This window comes from Lagenorhynchus albirostris, chromosome 7 (genome assembly GCF_949774975.1).
Source record: "Lagenorhynchus albirostris chromosome 7, mLagAlb1.1, whole genome shotgun sequence".
NCBI lineage: Eukaryota > Metazoa > Chordata > Mammalia > Artiodactyla > Delphinidae > Lagenorhynchus > Lagenorhynchus albirostris.
Genome location: NC_083101.1, coordinates 24492594 through 24508396, shown reverse-complemented (window position 1 = coordinate 24508396; position 15803 = coordinate 24492594). Strand labels below are relative to the sequence as shown.

The 15803-nt window shown below is 40.3% G+C and overlaps 1 protein-coding gene and 1 long non-coding RNA gene across 2 annotated transcripts in view; one reads left to right on the top strand and one right to left on the bottom strand.

Annotated features, from left to right (window-relative positions):
* LOC132523458 (uncharacterized) overlaps positions 1-10116 on the bottom strand; it is a 26378-nt gene extending 16262 nt beyond the window's left edge. The window contains exon 1 of the long non-coding RNA XR_009541526.1: positions 9826-10116. This is a non-coding gene — a long non-coding RNA (uncharacterized LOC132523458). The remainder of the gene's footprint in view (positions 1-9825) is intronic.
* LOC132523457 (protein Abitram-like) lies at positions 9852-15803 on the top strand. The gene is given in 6 exon segments (XM_060154682.1): positions 9852-10397; positions 11496-11547; positions 12152-12281; positions 14412-14488; positions 14568-14637; positions 14731-15803. Coding segments are annotated over 6 exon segments (564 nt in total). The 5' UTR covers positions 9852-10300; the 3' UTR covers positions 14869-15803.

Sequence of the window (15803 nt, the reverse complement as noted above, 5' to 3'; positions counted from 1 at the left end):
ACCTATGCCAAACAACTAGCAAGACCGGAACACAACCCCACCCGTTAGCAGAGAGGCTGCCTAAAATCATAATAAGTCCACAGACACCCCAAAACACACCACCAGACATGGACCTACCTACCAGAAAGACAAGATCCAGCCTCATCCACCAGAACACAGGCACTAGTCCCCTACACCAGGAAGCCTACACAACCCACTGAACCAAATTTAGCCACTGGGGACAGACACCAAAACAACAGGAACTACGAACCTGCAGCCTGTAAAACGGAGACCCCAAACACAGTAAGATAAGCAAAATGAGAAGACAGAAAAAACAGAGCAGATGAAGGAGCAAGATAAAAATCCACCAGATGTAACAAATGAAGAGGAAATAGGCAGTCTACCTGAAAAAGAATTCAGAATAATGATAGTAAAGATGATCCAAAATCTTGGAAATAGACAAAATGCAAGAAACATTTAACAAGGACCTAGAAGAACTAAAGATGAAACAAGTAATGATGAACAACACAATAAATGAAATTAAAAATACTCTATATGGGATCAATAACAGAATAACTAAGGCAGAAGAATGGATAAGTGACCTGGAAAAATAGTGGAAATAACTACTGCAGAGCAGCATAAAGAAAAAAGAATGAAAAGAACTGAGGACAGTCTCAGAGACCTCTGGGACAACATTAAATACACCAACATTCGAATTATAGGGGTTCCAGAGGAAGAAGAGAAAAAGAAAGGGACTGAGAAAATAATTGAAGAGATTATAGTTGAAAACCTCCCTAATATGAGAAAGGAAATAGTTAATCAAGTCCAGGAAGCACAGAGAGTCCCATACAGGAAAATCCAAGAAGAAACACGCCAAGACACATATTAATCAAACTGTCAAAATTTAAATACAAAGAAAACATACTAAAAGCAGCAAGGGAAAAGCAACAAATAACATGCAAGGGAATCCCCATAAGGTTAACAACTGATCTTTCAGCAGAAACTCTGAAGCCAGAAGGGACTGGCAGGACATATTTAAAGTGATGAAGGTGAAAAACCTGCAACCAAGATTGCTCCACCCAGCAAGGATCTCATTCAGATTTGATGGAGAAATTAAAACCTTTACAGACAAGCAAAAGCTGAGAGAGTTCAGCACCACCAAACCAGCTTTACAACAAATGCTAAAGGAACTTGTCTAGGCAAGAAACACAAGAGAAGGAAAAGACCTACAATAACAAACCCAAAACAATTAAGAAAATGGGAATAGGAACATACATATCGATAATTACCTTAAATGTTAATGGACTAAATGCTCCCACCAAAAGACACAGATTGGCTGAATGGATAGTAAAACAAGACCCATATATATGCTGTCTATGAGAGACCCACTTCAGACCTAGAGACACATACAGACTGAAAGTAAGGAGAGGAAAAAGATACTCCATGCAAATGAAAACCAAAAGAAAGCTGGAGTAGCAATTCTCATATCAGACAAAATAGACTTTAAAATAAAGACTATTAGGAGACACAAAGAAGGACACTGCATAATGATCAAGGGACTGATCCAAGAAGAAGATATAACAATTGTAAATATTTATGCACCCAACATAGGAGCACCTCAATACATCAGGCAAATGCTAACAGCCATAAAAGGGGAAATCAACAGTAACGCAATCATAGTAGGGGACTTTTTCACCCCATTTTCACCAATGGACAGATCATACAAAATGAAAATAAATAGGAAACACAAGCTTTAAATGATACATTAAACAAGATGGGCTTAATAGATATTTATAGGACATTCCATCCCAAAACAACAGAATACACTTTCTTCTCAAGTGCTCATGGACCATTCTCCAGGATGTATCATATCCTGGGTCACAAATCAAGCCTTGGTAAATTTAAGAAAATTGAAATCATATCAAGTATCTTTTCTGACCAGAACACTGTGGCACTAGATATCAATTACAGGAGAAAATCTTTAAAAAATTCAAACACATGGAGACTAAACGATATGCTACTAAATAAGAGATCACTAAAGAAATCAAAGAGGAAATCAAAAAATACCTAGAAACAAATGACAATGAAAACATGATGACCCAAAACTTATGGGATGCAGCAAAAGCAGTTCTAAGAGGGAATTTTATAGCAATACAATCCTACCTTAAAAAACAGGAAACATCTCGAATAAACAACCTAACTTTGCACCTAAAGCAATTACAGAAAGAAGAACAAAAAAAACCCCCAAAGTTAGCAGAAGGAAAGACATCATAAAAATCAGATGAGGGGGCTTCCCTGGTGGCACAGTGGTTGAGAGTCCGCCTGCCGATGCAGGGCATATGGGTTCGTGCCCCGGTCCAGGAGGATCCCACATGCTGCGGAGCAGCTGGGCCTGTGAGCCATGGCAGCTGAGCTTGCGCATGCGGAGCCTGTGCTCCGCAATGGGAGAGGCCACAACAGTGAGAGGCCCGCGTACAGCAAAAAAAAAAAAAAAAAAAAAAAAAAAAAAAAAATCAGATGAGAAATAAATAAAAAACAAATGAAGGAAATGAGAGCAAAGATCAACAAAACTAAAACCTGGTTGTTTGAGAAGATAAACAAAATTGATAAAACATTAGCCAGACTCGTCAACAAAAAAAGGGAGAAGACTCAATTCAATAGAATTAGAAGTGAAAAAGAAGTAACAACTGACAATGCAGAATACAAAAGATCATGAGAGATTACTACAAGGAACTCTATGCCAATAAAATGGACAACCTGGAAGAAATGGACAAATTCTTAGAAATGCCAAGATGCCAACCTGCCAAGACGGAATCAGGAAGAAATAGAAAATATGAACAGACCCATCACAAGCACTGAAATTGAAACTGTGATTAAAAATCTTCCAAGAAACAAAAGCCCAGGACCAGATGGCTTCACAGGCAAATTCTATCAAACACTTAGAGAACAGCTAACACCTATCCTTCTCAAACTATTCCAAAATATAGCAGAGGGAGGAACACTCCCAAACTCATTCTACGATGCCACCATCACCCTGATACCAAAACCAGACAAAGATGTCATAAAGAAAGAAAACGATAGGCCAATATCGCTGATGAACATACATGCAAAAATCCTCAACAAAATACTAGCCAACAGAATGCAACAGCACATTAAAAGGATCATACACCATGATCAAGTGGGGTTTATTCCAGGAATGCAAGGATTCTTCAATATATGCAAATCAATCAACGTGATACACCATATTAACAAATTGAAGGAGAAAAAACATATGATCATCTCAATAGATGCAGAGAAAGCTTTTGACAAAATTCAACACTCATTTATGATAAAAACCCTGCAGAAAGTAGGCATAGAGGGAACTTTCCTCAACATAATAAAGGCCATATATGACAAACCCACAGCCAACATTGTCCTCAATGGTGAAAAACTGAAAGCATTTCCACTAAGATCAGGAACAAGACAAGGTTGCCCACTCTCGCCACTCTTATTCAACATAGTTCTGGAAGTTTTAGCCACAGCAATCAGAGAAAATGAAATAAAAGGAATCCAAATCAGAAAAGAAGAAGTAAAGCTGTCACTGTTTGCAGATGACATGACACTCTACATAGAGAATCCTAAAGATGCTACCAGAAAACTACTAGAGCTAATCAATGAATTTGGTAAAGTAGCAGGATACAAAATTAATGCACAGAAATCTCTGGCATTCCTACACACTAATGATGAAAAACCTGAAAGTGAAATTAAGAAGACACTCCCATTTACCACTGCAAAAAAATAAAATAAAATATCTAGGAATAAACCTACCTAAGGAGACAAAAGATCTGTATGCAGAAAATTATAAGACACTGATGAAAGAAATTAAAGAGGATACAAATAGATGGAGAGATATACCATGTTCTTTGATTGGAAGAATCAACATTGTGAAAATGACTCTACTACCTAGAGCAATCTAGATATTCAATGCAATCCCTATCAAACTACCACTGGCATTTTTCACAGAACTAGAACAAAAAGTTTCACAATTTGTATGCAAACACAAAAGACCCCGAATAGCCAAAGCAATCTTGAGAACGAAAAATGGAGCTGGAAGAATCAGGCTCCCTGACTTCAGACTATACTACAAAGCTACAGTAATCAAGACAGTATGGTACTGGCACAAAAACAGAAAGATAGATAAATGGAACAGAATAGAAAGCCCAGAGATAAACCCACGCACATATGGTCACCTTACCTTGATAAAGGAGTCAAGAATATACAGTGGAGAAAAGACAGCCTCTTCAGTAAGTGGTGCTGGGAAAACTGGACAGCTACATGTAAAAGAATGAAATTAGAACACTTCCTAACACCATACACAAAAATAAAATCACGGTGGATTAAAGACCTAAATGTAAGGCCAGACAGTATCAAACTCTTAGAAGAAAACATAGGCAGAACACTCTATGACATAAATCACAGCAAGATCCTTTTTGACCCACCTCCTAGAGAAATGGAAATAAAAACAAAAATAAACAAATGGGACCTAATGAAACTTAAAAGCTTTTGCACAGCAAAGGAAACCATAAACATGACCAAAAGACAACCCTCAGAATGGGAGAAAATATTTGCAAATGAAGCAACTGACAAAGGATTAACCTCCAAGATTTACAGGCAGCTCACGCAGCTCAATAACAAAAAAACAAACAACCCAATCCAAAAATGGGCAGAAGACCTAAATAGACATTTCTCCAAAGATGATATACAGACTGCCAACAAACACATGAAAGAATGCTCAACATCATTAATCATTAGAGAAATGCAAATCAAAACTACAATGAGATATCATTTCACACCGGTCATAATGGCCATCATCAAAAAGTCTAGAAACAATAAATGCTGGAGAGGGTGTGGAGAAAAGTGAACTCTTGCACTGTTGATGGGAATGTAGGTTGATACAGCCACTATAGAGAACAGTATGGAGGTTCCTTAAAAAACTACAAATAGAACTACCATACGACCCAGCAATCCCACTACTGTGCATATACCCTGAGAAAACCATAATTCAAAAAGAGTCATGTACCAAAATGTTCATTGCAGCTCTATTTACAATAGCCAGGACATGGAATCAACCTAAGTGTCCATCAACAGATGAATGGATAAAGAAGATGTGGCACATATATACAATGGAATATTACTCAGCCATAATAAGAAACGAAATTCAGATATTTGTAGTGAGGTGGTTGGACCTAGAGTCTGTCATACAGACTGAAGTAAGTCAGAAAGAGAAAAACACATACCGTATGCTAACACATATATATGGAATTTAAGAAAAAAAAGGTCATGAAGAACCTAGGGGTAAGACAGGAATAAAGACACAGGCCTACTAGACAATGGACTTGAGGATATGGGGAGGGGGAAGGGTAAGCTGTGACAAAGTGAGAGAGTGGCATGGACATATATCCACTACCAAACGTAAAACAGATAGCTAGTGGGAAGCAGCTGCATAGCACAGGAAGTCAGCTTGGTGCTTTGCGACCACCTAGAGGGGTGGGAGAGGGAGGGTGGAAGGGTGGTAGATGCAAGAGGGAAGAGATATGGGAATGTGTGTATGTGTATAGCTGAATCACTGTGTTATGGAGCAGAAACTAACACACCATTGTAAAGCAATTATACTCCAATAAAGATGTTAAAAAAAAATTCTTAGAAAGGTATAACCTTCCAAGACTGAACCAGGAAGGAATAGAAAATATGAACAGACCAATCACAAGGAATGAAATTGAAGCTGTGATTAAAAATCTTCCAACAAACAAAAGTCCAGGACCAGGTGGCTTCACAGGTGAATTCTATCAAACATTTAGAGAAGAGCTAACACCCATCCTTCACAAACTCTTCCAAAATATTGCAGAGGAAGGAACACTCCCAAACTCATTCTATGAGGCCACCATCACCCTGATACCAAAACCAGACAAAGGTACTACAAAAAAAGAAAATTACAGACCAATGTCATTGATGAATATAGATGCAAAAATCCTCAACAAAATACTAGGGAACAGAATCCAACAACACATTAAAAGGATCATACACCATGATCAAGTGAGATTTATCCCAGGGATGCAAGAATTCTTCAGTATACGCAAATCAATCAACGTGATACACCATATTAACAAATGAAGAATAAAAACCATATGATCATTTCAATAGATGCAGAAAAAGCTTCTGTCAAAATTCAACACCCTTTTATGATAATAACTCTCCAGAAAGTGGGCATAGAGGGAACCTACCTCAACATAATACAAGCCATATACGAGAAACCCACAGCAAACATCATTCTCAATCGTGAAAAACTGAAAGCATTTCCTCTAAGAGCAGGAAAAGACAAGGATGTCCACTCTCACCACTATTATTCAACATGGTTTTGGAAGTCCTCTCCATGGCAATCAGAGAAAAAAAAAGAAATAAAAGGAATACAAACTGGAAAAGAAGAAGAAAACTGTGACTGTTTGCAGATGCCATGATACTATACATAGAGAATCCTAAAGATGCCACTAGAAAACTGCTAGAGCTAATCAATGAATTTGGTAAAGTAGCAGGATATGAAATTAATGCACAGAAATGTCTTGCATTCCCATACACTAATGATAAAAAATCTGAAAGTGAAATTAAGGAAACACTCCCATTTACCATTGCAACAAAAAGAGTAAAATGCCTAGGAATAAACCTACCTAGGGAGACAAAAGACCTGTATGCAGAAAACTATAAATCACTGATGAAAGAAATTAAAGATGATACCAACAGATGGAGAGATATACCATGTTCTTGGATTGGAAAAATCAATATTGTGAAAATGACTGTACTACCCAAAGCAATCTACAGATTAAATGCAATCCCTATCAAATTACCAATGGCATTTTTTACGGAACTAGAACAAAGTACCTTAAAATTTGTATGGAGACACAAAAGACCCCGAATAGCCAAAGCATTCTTGAGGTAAAAAAACGGAGCTGGAGGAATCAGGCTCCCTGACTTCAGACTATACTACAAAGCTACAGTAATCAAGACATTATGGTACTGGCACAAAAACAGAAACATAGATCAACAGAACAGTATAGAAAGCCCAGAGATAAACCCACGTACATATGGTCACCTTATTTTTGATAAAGAAGGCAAGAATATGCAATGGAGAAAAGACAGCCTCTTCAATGAGTGGTGCTGGGAAAACTGGACAGCTACATGTAAAAGAATGAAATTAGAACACTCCCTAACACCATACACAAAAATAAACTCAAAATGGATTAGAGACCTAAATGTAAGACCATAGGAAAGACCAAAGGAAACCATAAGCAAGATGAAAAGACAACCCTCAGAATGGGAGAAAATATTTGCAAACAAATCAGCAAAGGATTAATCTCCAAAATATATAAACAGGTCATGCAACTCAATATTAAAAAAACAAACAATCCAATCCAAAAAAGGGCAGAAGACCTAAATAGACATTTCTCCAAAGAAGATATACAGATGGCCAAGAAGCACATGAAAAGCTGCTCAACATCACTAATTATTAGAGAAATGCAAATCAAAACTCAATGAGGTGTCACCTCACACCAGTTAGAATGGGCATCATCAGAAAATCTACAAACAACAAATGCTGGAGCGGGTGTGGAGAAAAGGGAACCCTCTTGCACTCTTGGTGGGAATGTAAATTGATACAGCCACTATGGAGAACAGTATGGAGGTTCCTTAAAAAACTAAAAATAGTATTACCATATGATCCAGCAACCCCACTACTGGGCATATACCCAGAGAAAACCATAATTCAAAAAGACACATGCGGGCTTCCCTGGTGGCACAGTGGTTGAGTCCGCCTGCCGATGCAGGGGACGCAGGTTTGTGCCCCAGTCCAGGAAGATCCCACATGCCACGGACCAGCTAGGCCCGTAAGCCATGGCCGCTGAGCCTGTGCGTCCGGAGCCTGTGCTCCACAACAGGAGAGGGCACAACAGTGAGAGGCCCGCGTACCGGAAAAAACGTAAATAAACCGTGTACCGCAAAAAAAAAAAAAAAAAGACATATGTACCCCAATGTTCATTGCAGCACTATTTACAATAGCCAGGTCATGGAAGCAAGCTAAATGCCCATCAACAGATGAATGGATAAAGAAGATGTGGTACATATATACAATGGAATATTACTCAGCCATAAAAAGGAACGAAATTGCGTCATTTGTTGAAATGTGGATGCATCTAGAGACTGTCATACAGAGTGAAGTTAAGTCAGAAAGAGAAAACCAAATATTGCATATTAACGCATATATGTGGAACCTAAAAAAATGGTACAGATGAACCGGTATGCAGGGCAGAAATTGAGACACAGATGTAGAGAACAAATGTATGGACACCAAGGGGGGAAAGCGGCAGGGGGTGGGGGGGTGAGGGGCTGATGAATTGGGCGATTGGGATTGACATGTATACACTGATGTGTATAAAACTGATGAGTAATAAGAACTTGCTGTATAAAAATATTTTAAAAGTTTTTAAAAAAAGAAATAAATGGGAAAGATCAGCACTATTCAGGATGATCATGAGTTTGGGCTGGAGGAGGGGCAGGATGGAAACTGCCATGGTATTCCCGAGGAGGATCCAGAGACAACGCCTAGGTTTCTTGCCTGGGCAAGTTCTTCAGAAGAGGAACAGGTCAGGGCCTTTCTCCCAGATAAGAAGTTCAAGATGAGGCTAATTAGTTTGAAGATAAACCTTGAAACCAAGGACAGTGTCAGGGACTCAGGAGCCTCATCCTTCTCCAACTACAGCACAAAGCAAAATCAGGAGAGCCTCATTTCACATGTTACACACCTTGTACTGCTGCGAGTTTGGTGGATATAACTTCAGAGCTTCGTTACACAAGTTTTTATCTTTTATTAAGTTTAAGCATTCTGGGAAGTACTCCGGTGCTACAGGAATAAGATTCATACACACACAAGCTTGAGACTTGGGAAGCATAATGGATTTCATTTCTACCAATGGTCCCTACATAAAATCAACAAGGGACCTTTTTAAGACCCGCATAATTAGAGTATCTGGAGAACGGGAATGCAGGAGTGTGAGCTTTAATGAGCACCACTGCAGATTCTGAGGTATGAGAAGCACCAGTTGGAATCAGAGTTCTACTTAAAAGGAATTTTACACTACCCCGATGAATGACCATCCAGCCCAGTGTTTGCTCAGCCTCCTTAGTAAGAATCACCTGGGGAGCTTATTAACCATACACACGCCTGAGTCCCGTCCCAGCCCAGCTGAACCAGATCCTCCAAGGAAGCCAGAAGCTGAATGCTTAACAAGCACCCCAGGTGACTCTTCCTTGTCCCCGTCTCAGCCCTTAGGAAAGAGTCATAACTGCTGAAGCGTGAGGCTCCAGTACTGGTCAGGGATGGGGTGAAGCACAACACCCGGCATCATGCTGCTTCGACTCCATATCACTGCCAATCAAAACTGTGTCAGGGCACTGCCAGTAGGCATGGCCACCAGACAGGCTGGGTTTCCTTCAGGTGTCTGCAAACACCAGGAGAAGAGTGAATTATCAACCAATTTTGATTTTAAGACACTGAAGTGAATTTCGAGGATGATCACTCTTGACTCAGAAGCATCTGCTCTATCTTCTTAGCTATGGAGCTCCTCCCGTTCATTCAAAGACATTTGCTTTACCCTCAGCTTTTCAAAACATACGATAAAAATAAGGTGCGCGTAAGTAATTGTTAACATTTTCAGGTGTGGAAATTGAAATCCGTCTGTCTAAATTAACATTTGATTGCAATTTATACCCTCCCTAGTTCCAAAGAATATTTGAAGCAGAAATAAACAGAAATAAACATACCTCTCACTGTCCGCTGCTCCTGAGCTCTCGCGACGCGCACTGGGTCTCCGGGCCGCAGGGCCGCTCGAGCCCTTTGGGTAGTGGCTGAAGCCGGGCGGACGGGCGACCAGCCCGACAATGATCCGGGAGCGAGGTAAGTAGGAAACGCTCCTAGCGGCGCCGGAGTGACGTCACGAGCCGGACGGGGCGTGGCGTGCCTTCTTCGCCCAGCAAAGTACAGTGAGGAGCTGCGCTCGCGACCGGCCCCTAGCCATACGTCCTACTGCGCAGCCTATTGTATCTGAGCCCCGCTTTGACGTCGGACCCCAGAGCTCGGTAGTACGAGCCAGTGGGCGGAGCCTGCAGGGCCTGGGGAGACTCGGGCGTTCACGTGACACGTATCCCGGGCCACCGCTGGAAAGACACCTTCCTCCCAGGGGAGCGGGAGGAAGTGTCCAGGCTCCAGAGGGCGCGGTTTGCAGCACCCGAGGTCGCCATGGCTACCGAGCCCGAGACCACTGTGGCCGCCTCAGCTGCGGAGCCCGCGGTGCCGTCGCTTGTGGATCGTTACTTCACTCGCTGGTACAAAGCGGGTAAGTGGAGAATGATGTCAGTCTCTTCTGGGCCCAATTTGTCTGACAGTATAGGGACTATGATGAGAGATCATAAGCCACACGCACCTTCCCCAGCGCTTCCTCCCCACGTCAGAAGGAACTGGATCTCTCTGTTCCTCTGTAGGCCAAGGGAATGGCATTTGCAAGGACGTGGAAAACAGCAGGGTGCATTCTGGGTTGGGCGAGCGCAGTGCGAGTTCACGAGGGTGGGTCGCTTGCGGGAAGATGGTAGGCTAAGGTGAGATCCCCGAGGGAGGCAGGAGCTGGATTGCAATCTCCTTGAGTGCCTAAAGGGATTTGAGGGGCTCAGCCCTCCAAGAGGCGATACGTAAAATGATTTAAATGGTAGCGGTCTAAACTAAGGTAGAGGCATAGGGATGGAGAGGAGAGGGTGGGTTAGAATAGAGGCATTTAGAAAGCAGAATCTACAGTTTTACTTAAAGGAAGTCGCTGGTATTCCACATTTGCCACTTAGAAGTAGGTATCCTGTTGTACAGCTTTGTGTACCCAGCAAATATCAGTGATGAGAGCATCGTCGGGGACCCTCCTCTAACCCAACTTGCTCCCATTCATTTAGGGATAATAGGTGTACTCATCTTTTACAACACTGAAATATTTTACAATAGCATACGTTTTATTAGCCAGACTTAGTGTAACCAACTGTCCGGTTAACCCTGGATTGAGGTGTTTTTGGGAATCCATTACTTTCAACGCTAACATCAGGACAGTCCTGAGCGAACCAGAATGAATTAAGTCTCTCTAAAATTGACCAACAAATCATGCTACTAAATTAAATAAAGAATACATTACTAATGACTTTTGTCCTAATAGAAATGATTGTACTCAGGTGGAGCAAAGAGTTAATCATCATTTTAACATTGAATGAATGATTCCATCTGGACCAGATGTCTTTAAATACTTTATGGTCAGCCTTTAGGTATATCTTTTTGAGTAATGAAGGGATACCAGTGATGTATGTGTCCAGCCTTCATAATTAACTACCTCTATGAACCAAAGAAAGTACTACACAGTGGTAGTAAATATTGACTCAACAGCCATCAGACTCATTTTTTCTAGATGTCAAAGGAAAACCCTGTGAGGACCACTGTATACTCCAACACTGTAACTGGTAAGCAAATTGGGAATTTTAAGTTATCAAAGAAATTTTTTTCTGTCATTGTAGCCTGGTATGGTCTTGTATTGAATAAATATTCATTAAATGATTATCTTCCACTGTATTGAGATGGTATTATTTATAGTAGGAGTTTGGTTGACAAGAATGAGTCTTTCAGTGCCTACGCTAAACAAATAAACTTGCTTACCCAAACATCCAAATGGAGGACCACACTCTCAGTCGGCTACTACCTCAAGAAACCAGCCTGTGCCTAACCACTGAAGTGGCCACGCCCGTGGAGAGGGCTAGGGTAGAGGCACAGATGGTATCCTGTCCATACCGGCATGCCTTACTTTTCTCTCTTCCCCCTCCGTGCTGTCTAAACACCTGTGGTACGCTTCCCTTTTGGGAAAGGAAATTCAGTCCCATTTCCCCCATTTTTATTACTGCATTCTTCTCTTCAGTTAAGCTCCAGTAGTAGCCAGTGGAAAATGGGGGGAAATGATAGGCTGACTAAACAAATGCCAGCTCAGCTCTTCTTGTGCCAGTAGGAATACTGTGTTATAGGAGGAAGAATCATACCAAGCAATAATACAGGATCCATTTTTGCTCCTCGTAGAATATGTGTCATCACACTGGCAGGATCCCATCCAGTTCGTCAAAGTGGAAAAGCAATTAAAAGCATTTCCTATCAAATCAGTACCAACTGTAGCAGACTTCAGAACAAAGTCTCTGGGAAATTTAAGCGGGTATGTTCCTGTATTTCTCTACTTAAATCCTCTATTGTCATAATAATGGTAAAGCCAGCCAGTCTTAGAACCCAGTAATGTATGCTCAGCATACTTCCCTGGCAGTTAGAGATGATTTTAAGAATACTTAAGCTCTAAAGAAATTCTCAGGCCAAAAAAATGAGGTATTTCAGAAGGTATATTATCTGTCATATTAGCTTCTGGGCCACCATCCCTGTCATCCCCAGGATGAAGGATGGAGAAGGTGGGCCTTTGAAAGAACAACACTAATACCAATATAACAAGATATTTTGTCCCTTCCTGTTTTGTTAAGCCAGTATTTCGAATTCTATAAAATACAGATGATCAATACTTCTTTATCATATATTTTCACATGTGAACTTAAAAGTAAAATAAAGTCCTGAGGTAGTGAAAAAAAAATCAATCTGGGAAAATATACAGTATTTGCTTCGTATCATTTCCCATTCCTAAATCATTGCCAATTTAATACACATCTAGCTACACCCTCTACCTCCACATAGTGTTTAGTTATAGAAAATGTTACCTGTGCCCTCTACAATTCTAGGCAAATGGACATTTTACTGTTAAAGGAGGGTATCACACCAAGGACAACTCAAAACCATACTAAACGATCCTGACAAACCCCCTGGAAAGGAAAGTTTCAGTGGATGATTTAGGTCCTTCATTTACTGAGTTCATACTAAGAGTTCCTGCTAATTACCTCACTGTTCTGGAAGACCCTTGTTTACACTCCCCTTTGTAGGCTTGAAGGCCCCTAATAACCTGCCTTATAATTATTGATTTTTCCTCACTCAGGAAGCAAGTGGACTTTAAAAAGCATGGACCATTCTTAAAAGTCTACAAATTACAAGTAAAACAGTTAGTGCTTGTGATGTTCCTGTGATCAATCTTTGTCCAAAACAGTAACACTGTTGTTACTACTGAGGAACAGAGAGGGACCTGCACATGGAACCCACTGTAGATAAGCTTTGATCGCATCTCAGCACTGCCCATCATTTATTCTCCCAAGGGAGGTGACCAAAAGGGGTTAAAACACTTCTTTCTGAAACAGAGCCAGTGGTAGACAAACCATCTGGGACAAATCCCCAGCCCCTCCTCCCAAAAGTGGGGAGTCACACTGACTAGTCTTTTGAAACGAAGTACCCACAGGCAGAGGAGTGAAGTGCATGCAGTAACACCTGAATGCTGTCTAATAAAGTTGTGAGTGGGAAAGAGGCCATAAAGAACAGCATCTTGACCTCAGATGTTCACTGCAGTAAAAATTCCTGGGAAAAAAGAGCAACACATGAGACATGCTTGCATCCATTTCCCATGAGCCTCCTTGTACTGGGTTGGCCAAAAAGTTCGCTCCGGTTTTTCATGTTAGGGAAAAACCTGCATGAACTTGGTGGCCGACTCGACAGATATTTGTCAGAACCTCCCCAGATATATCCATACAGTGGAGTACATGAAAGTATAACCGTGCCACAACATTCAAACAGACAAATGTAGTATTTGCTAGCGGGTTATAAGATAATGGGTAAGTTACTCTTATCTGCTACTTAAAACTTTTCTGTTTTCCAGATTTTCCTCAAATTGCATTTTTTTTAATTAGAAAAATATCCCTTCTCCAGAAAGTCTTAGTGATTGACCTAATAAAGAAGTTCCTTTCTCTATTAAGTTCTGATATAAAAATAAGGTAGGAATCTTAATGAAACTAACTTTATACAATATTGCGATCATTCTCTATAGTGTTGAATTTTATATTATGCTTATTGATGAGATTTTCCTACCCTTTTGAAGTCTTTACACTTGGCTATGTGCAGCTTTCTCATGCACAGTTAAATATAAAGTATAATAAGTTAAGATAAAATATATTCTTAATATGTAACGAAACTACCTATTATCACATTTGTCTTAGTCTGCTTTTTCCCCTAGAGCCTAGGATGGTGCCTAGACCGTAGAGGCATTTAATATATAAATATTTGAATAAATGAATGGTTTTTCTGTACTTAAGTCATTTTTATTTAAAACACTAATTCCAGGAATATATCCTATTGTAACTCTGAGGGCTGCCTCACAAAGAAAAATGAAAATGTACATCAATTTTTTCTTCCCTTTTATTATCAGGGGGCACAGTTTCTAACAGAACTTGCACCTCTGTGTAAGATTTACTGCTCTGATGGAGAAGAATACACCATATCTAGGTGAGTTACTTTTTAACCACAATTTTGGAGAAACAACGAAGATAATATTTTTCTTCAAAGTAATATTTTCTTTAAATAGCTGTGTTAGAGGACGGTTGATGGAAGTGAATGAAAACATTCTCCATGAGCCATCTATTCTTCAAGAGAAGGTAAAAGGGTCTGGGGAAGTAAGATCCCATCCACACACTTTTTACCTGATGTTTTACCATTTGACAGTGTTAAATATTCTATTTCCCTTCTAGCCATCCACCGAAGGATACATTGCAGTTGTGTTGCCCAAGTCTGAAGAAAGTAAAAGCATAACAGAAGGGTTACTGACACAAAAACAGTATGAAGAAGTCGTGGTAAAACGCATCAGTGCCACAACAGCGACCTCATGAGGAGTAAGATTGAGTGAAACGAACAGGGCATTCTTATCCTTACCTGGCCTACCAGTCAGTGCGCTAAGGAAGAACCAGAGATGCTGAAGCATCCTTCACACCGGGCCATCCGCAGGGAGGCCTGATCTTAAAACCTGACCTAGGTTTCCTTCTTTGTCTTGCATAACAAGCCTTGATTCCATTTTGTCTTCAACCTCCCAGATCTGCCTGCCCATGGACTCACTCTGTTCTTTGCTTTTCTCTTTCTAACAACTGGCAAGCGACAGATGTTTTTCTGATTAAAAACCAACAAACAAAGCACTTTGAGGAAAATTTGAAAAGACAGAAAAGTAAAAATAATTTACCCATCATCCTGTAACCCGTTAGTAAATACTAGGTTTTGATGTGATTCTGTTTGAGTATTATGTCATGGTTATTGTTTTTGCCTCAATTTTCTATCACTTTGAAGTTGAAAAACAACAACCAGCCTTTCTTACCCAATCTGCTTCAGTGTGACACGACCAAAACGTCTGGTCCCACCCCATCTGCCCCAACTCCCCCGCTCAGGTTGCTGGGAAGAGGCAGGGTGTAGAGTGTACCTTCTCTATGTCTGTGGGTTGGCCTTCAACTCTGAACAATGTAGCACTGTAACACTGGTTTCTTAATGAGGGACACATGAAGAGGCTTTGAAAGGGGCTTTGCTAACATGGAAGTATCAATATTATAATGCTGTATGAAGTAACGTGCATTTGTGATCTCTCAGTCTCGCACTGTAGTTACAGAGTTACCAGCGAGGAAGTTCCCGAGAGGTTCCTGGAATTTGAAGACAGACATGCTTTTGAACAGAACAAAAGTTTTCACATCATTTAAACAATAAACGAAAAACTATGAATTTATGGTTTAAAATTGTATGCTTGTTTACATTGAATTTCAAATAAAAGGACTTTTAAAACTTA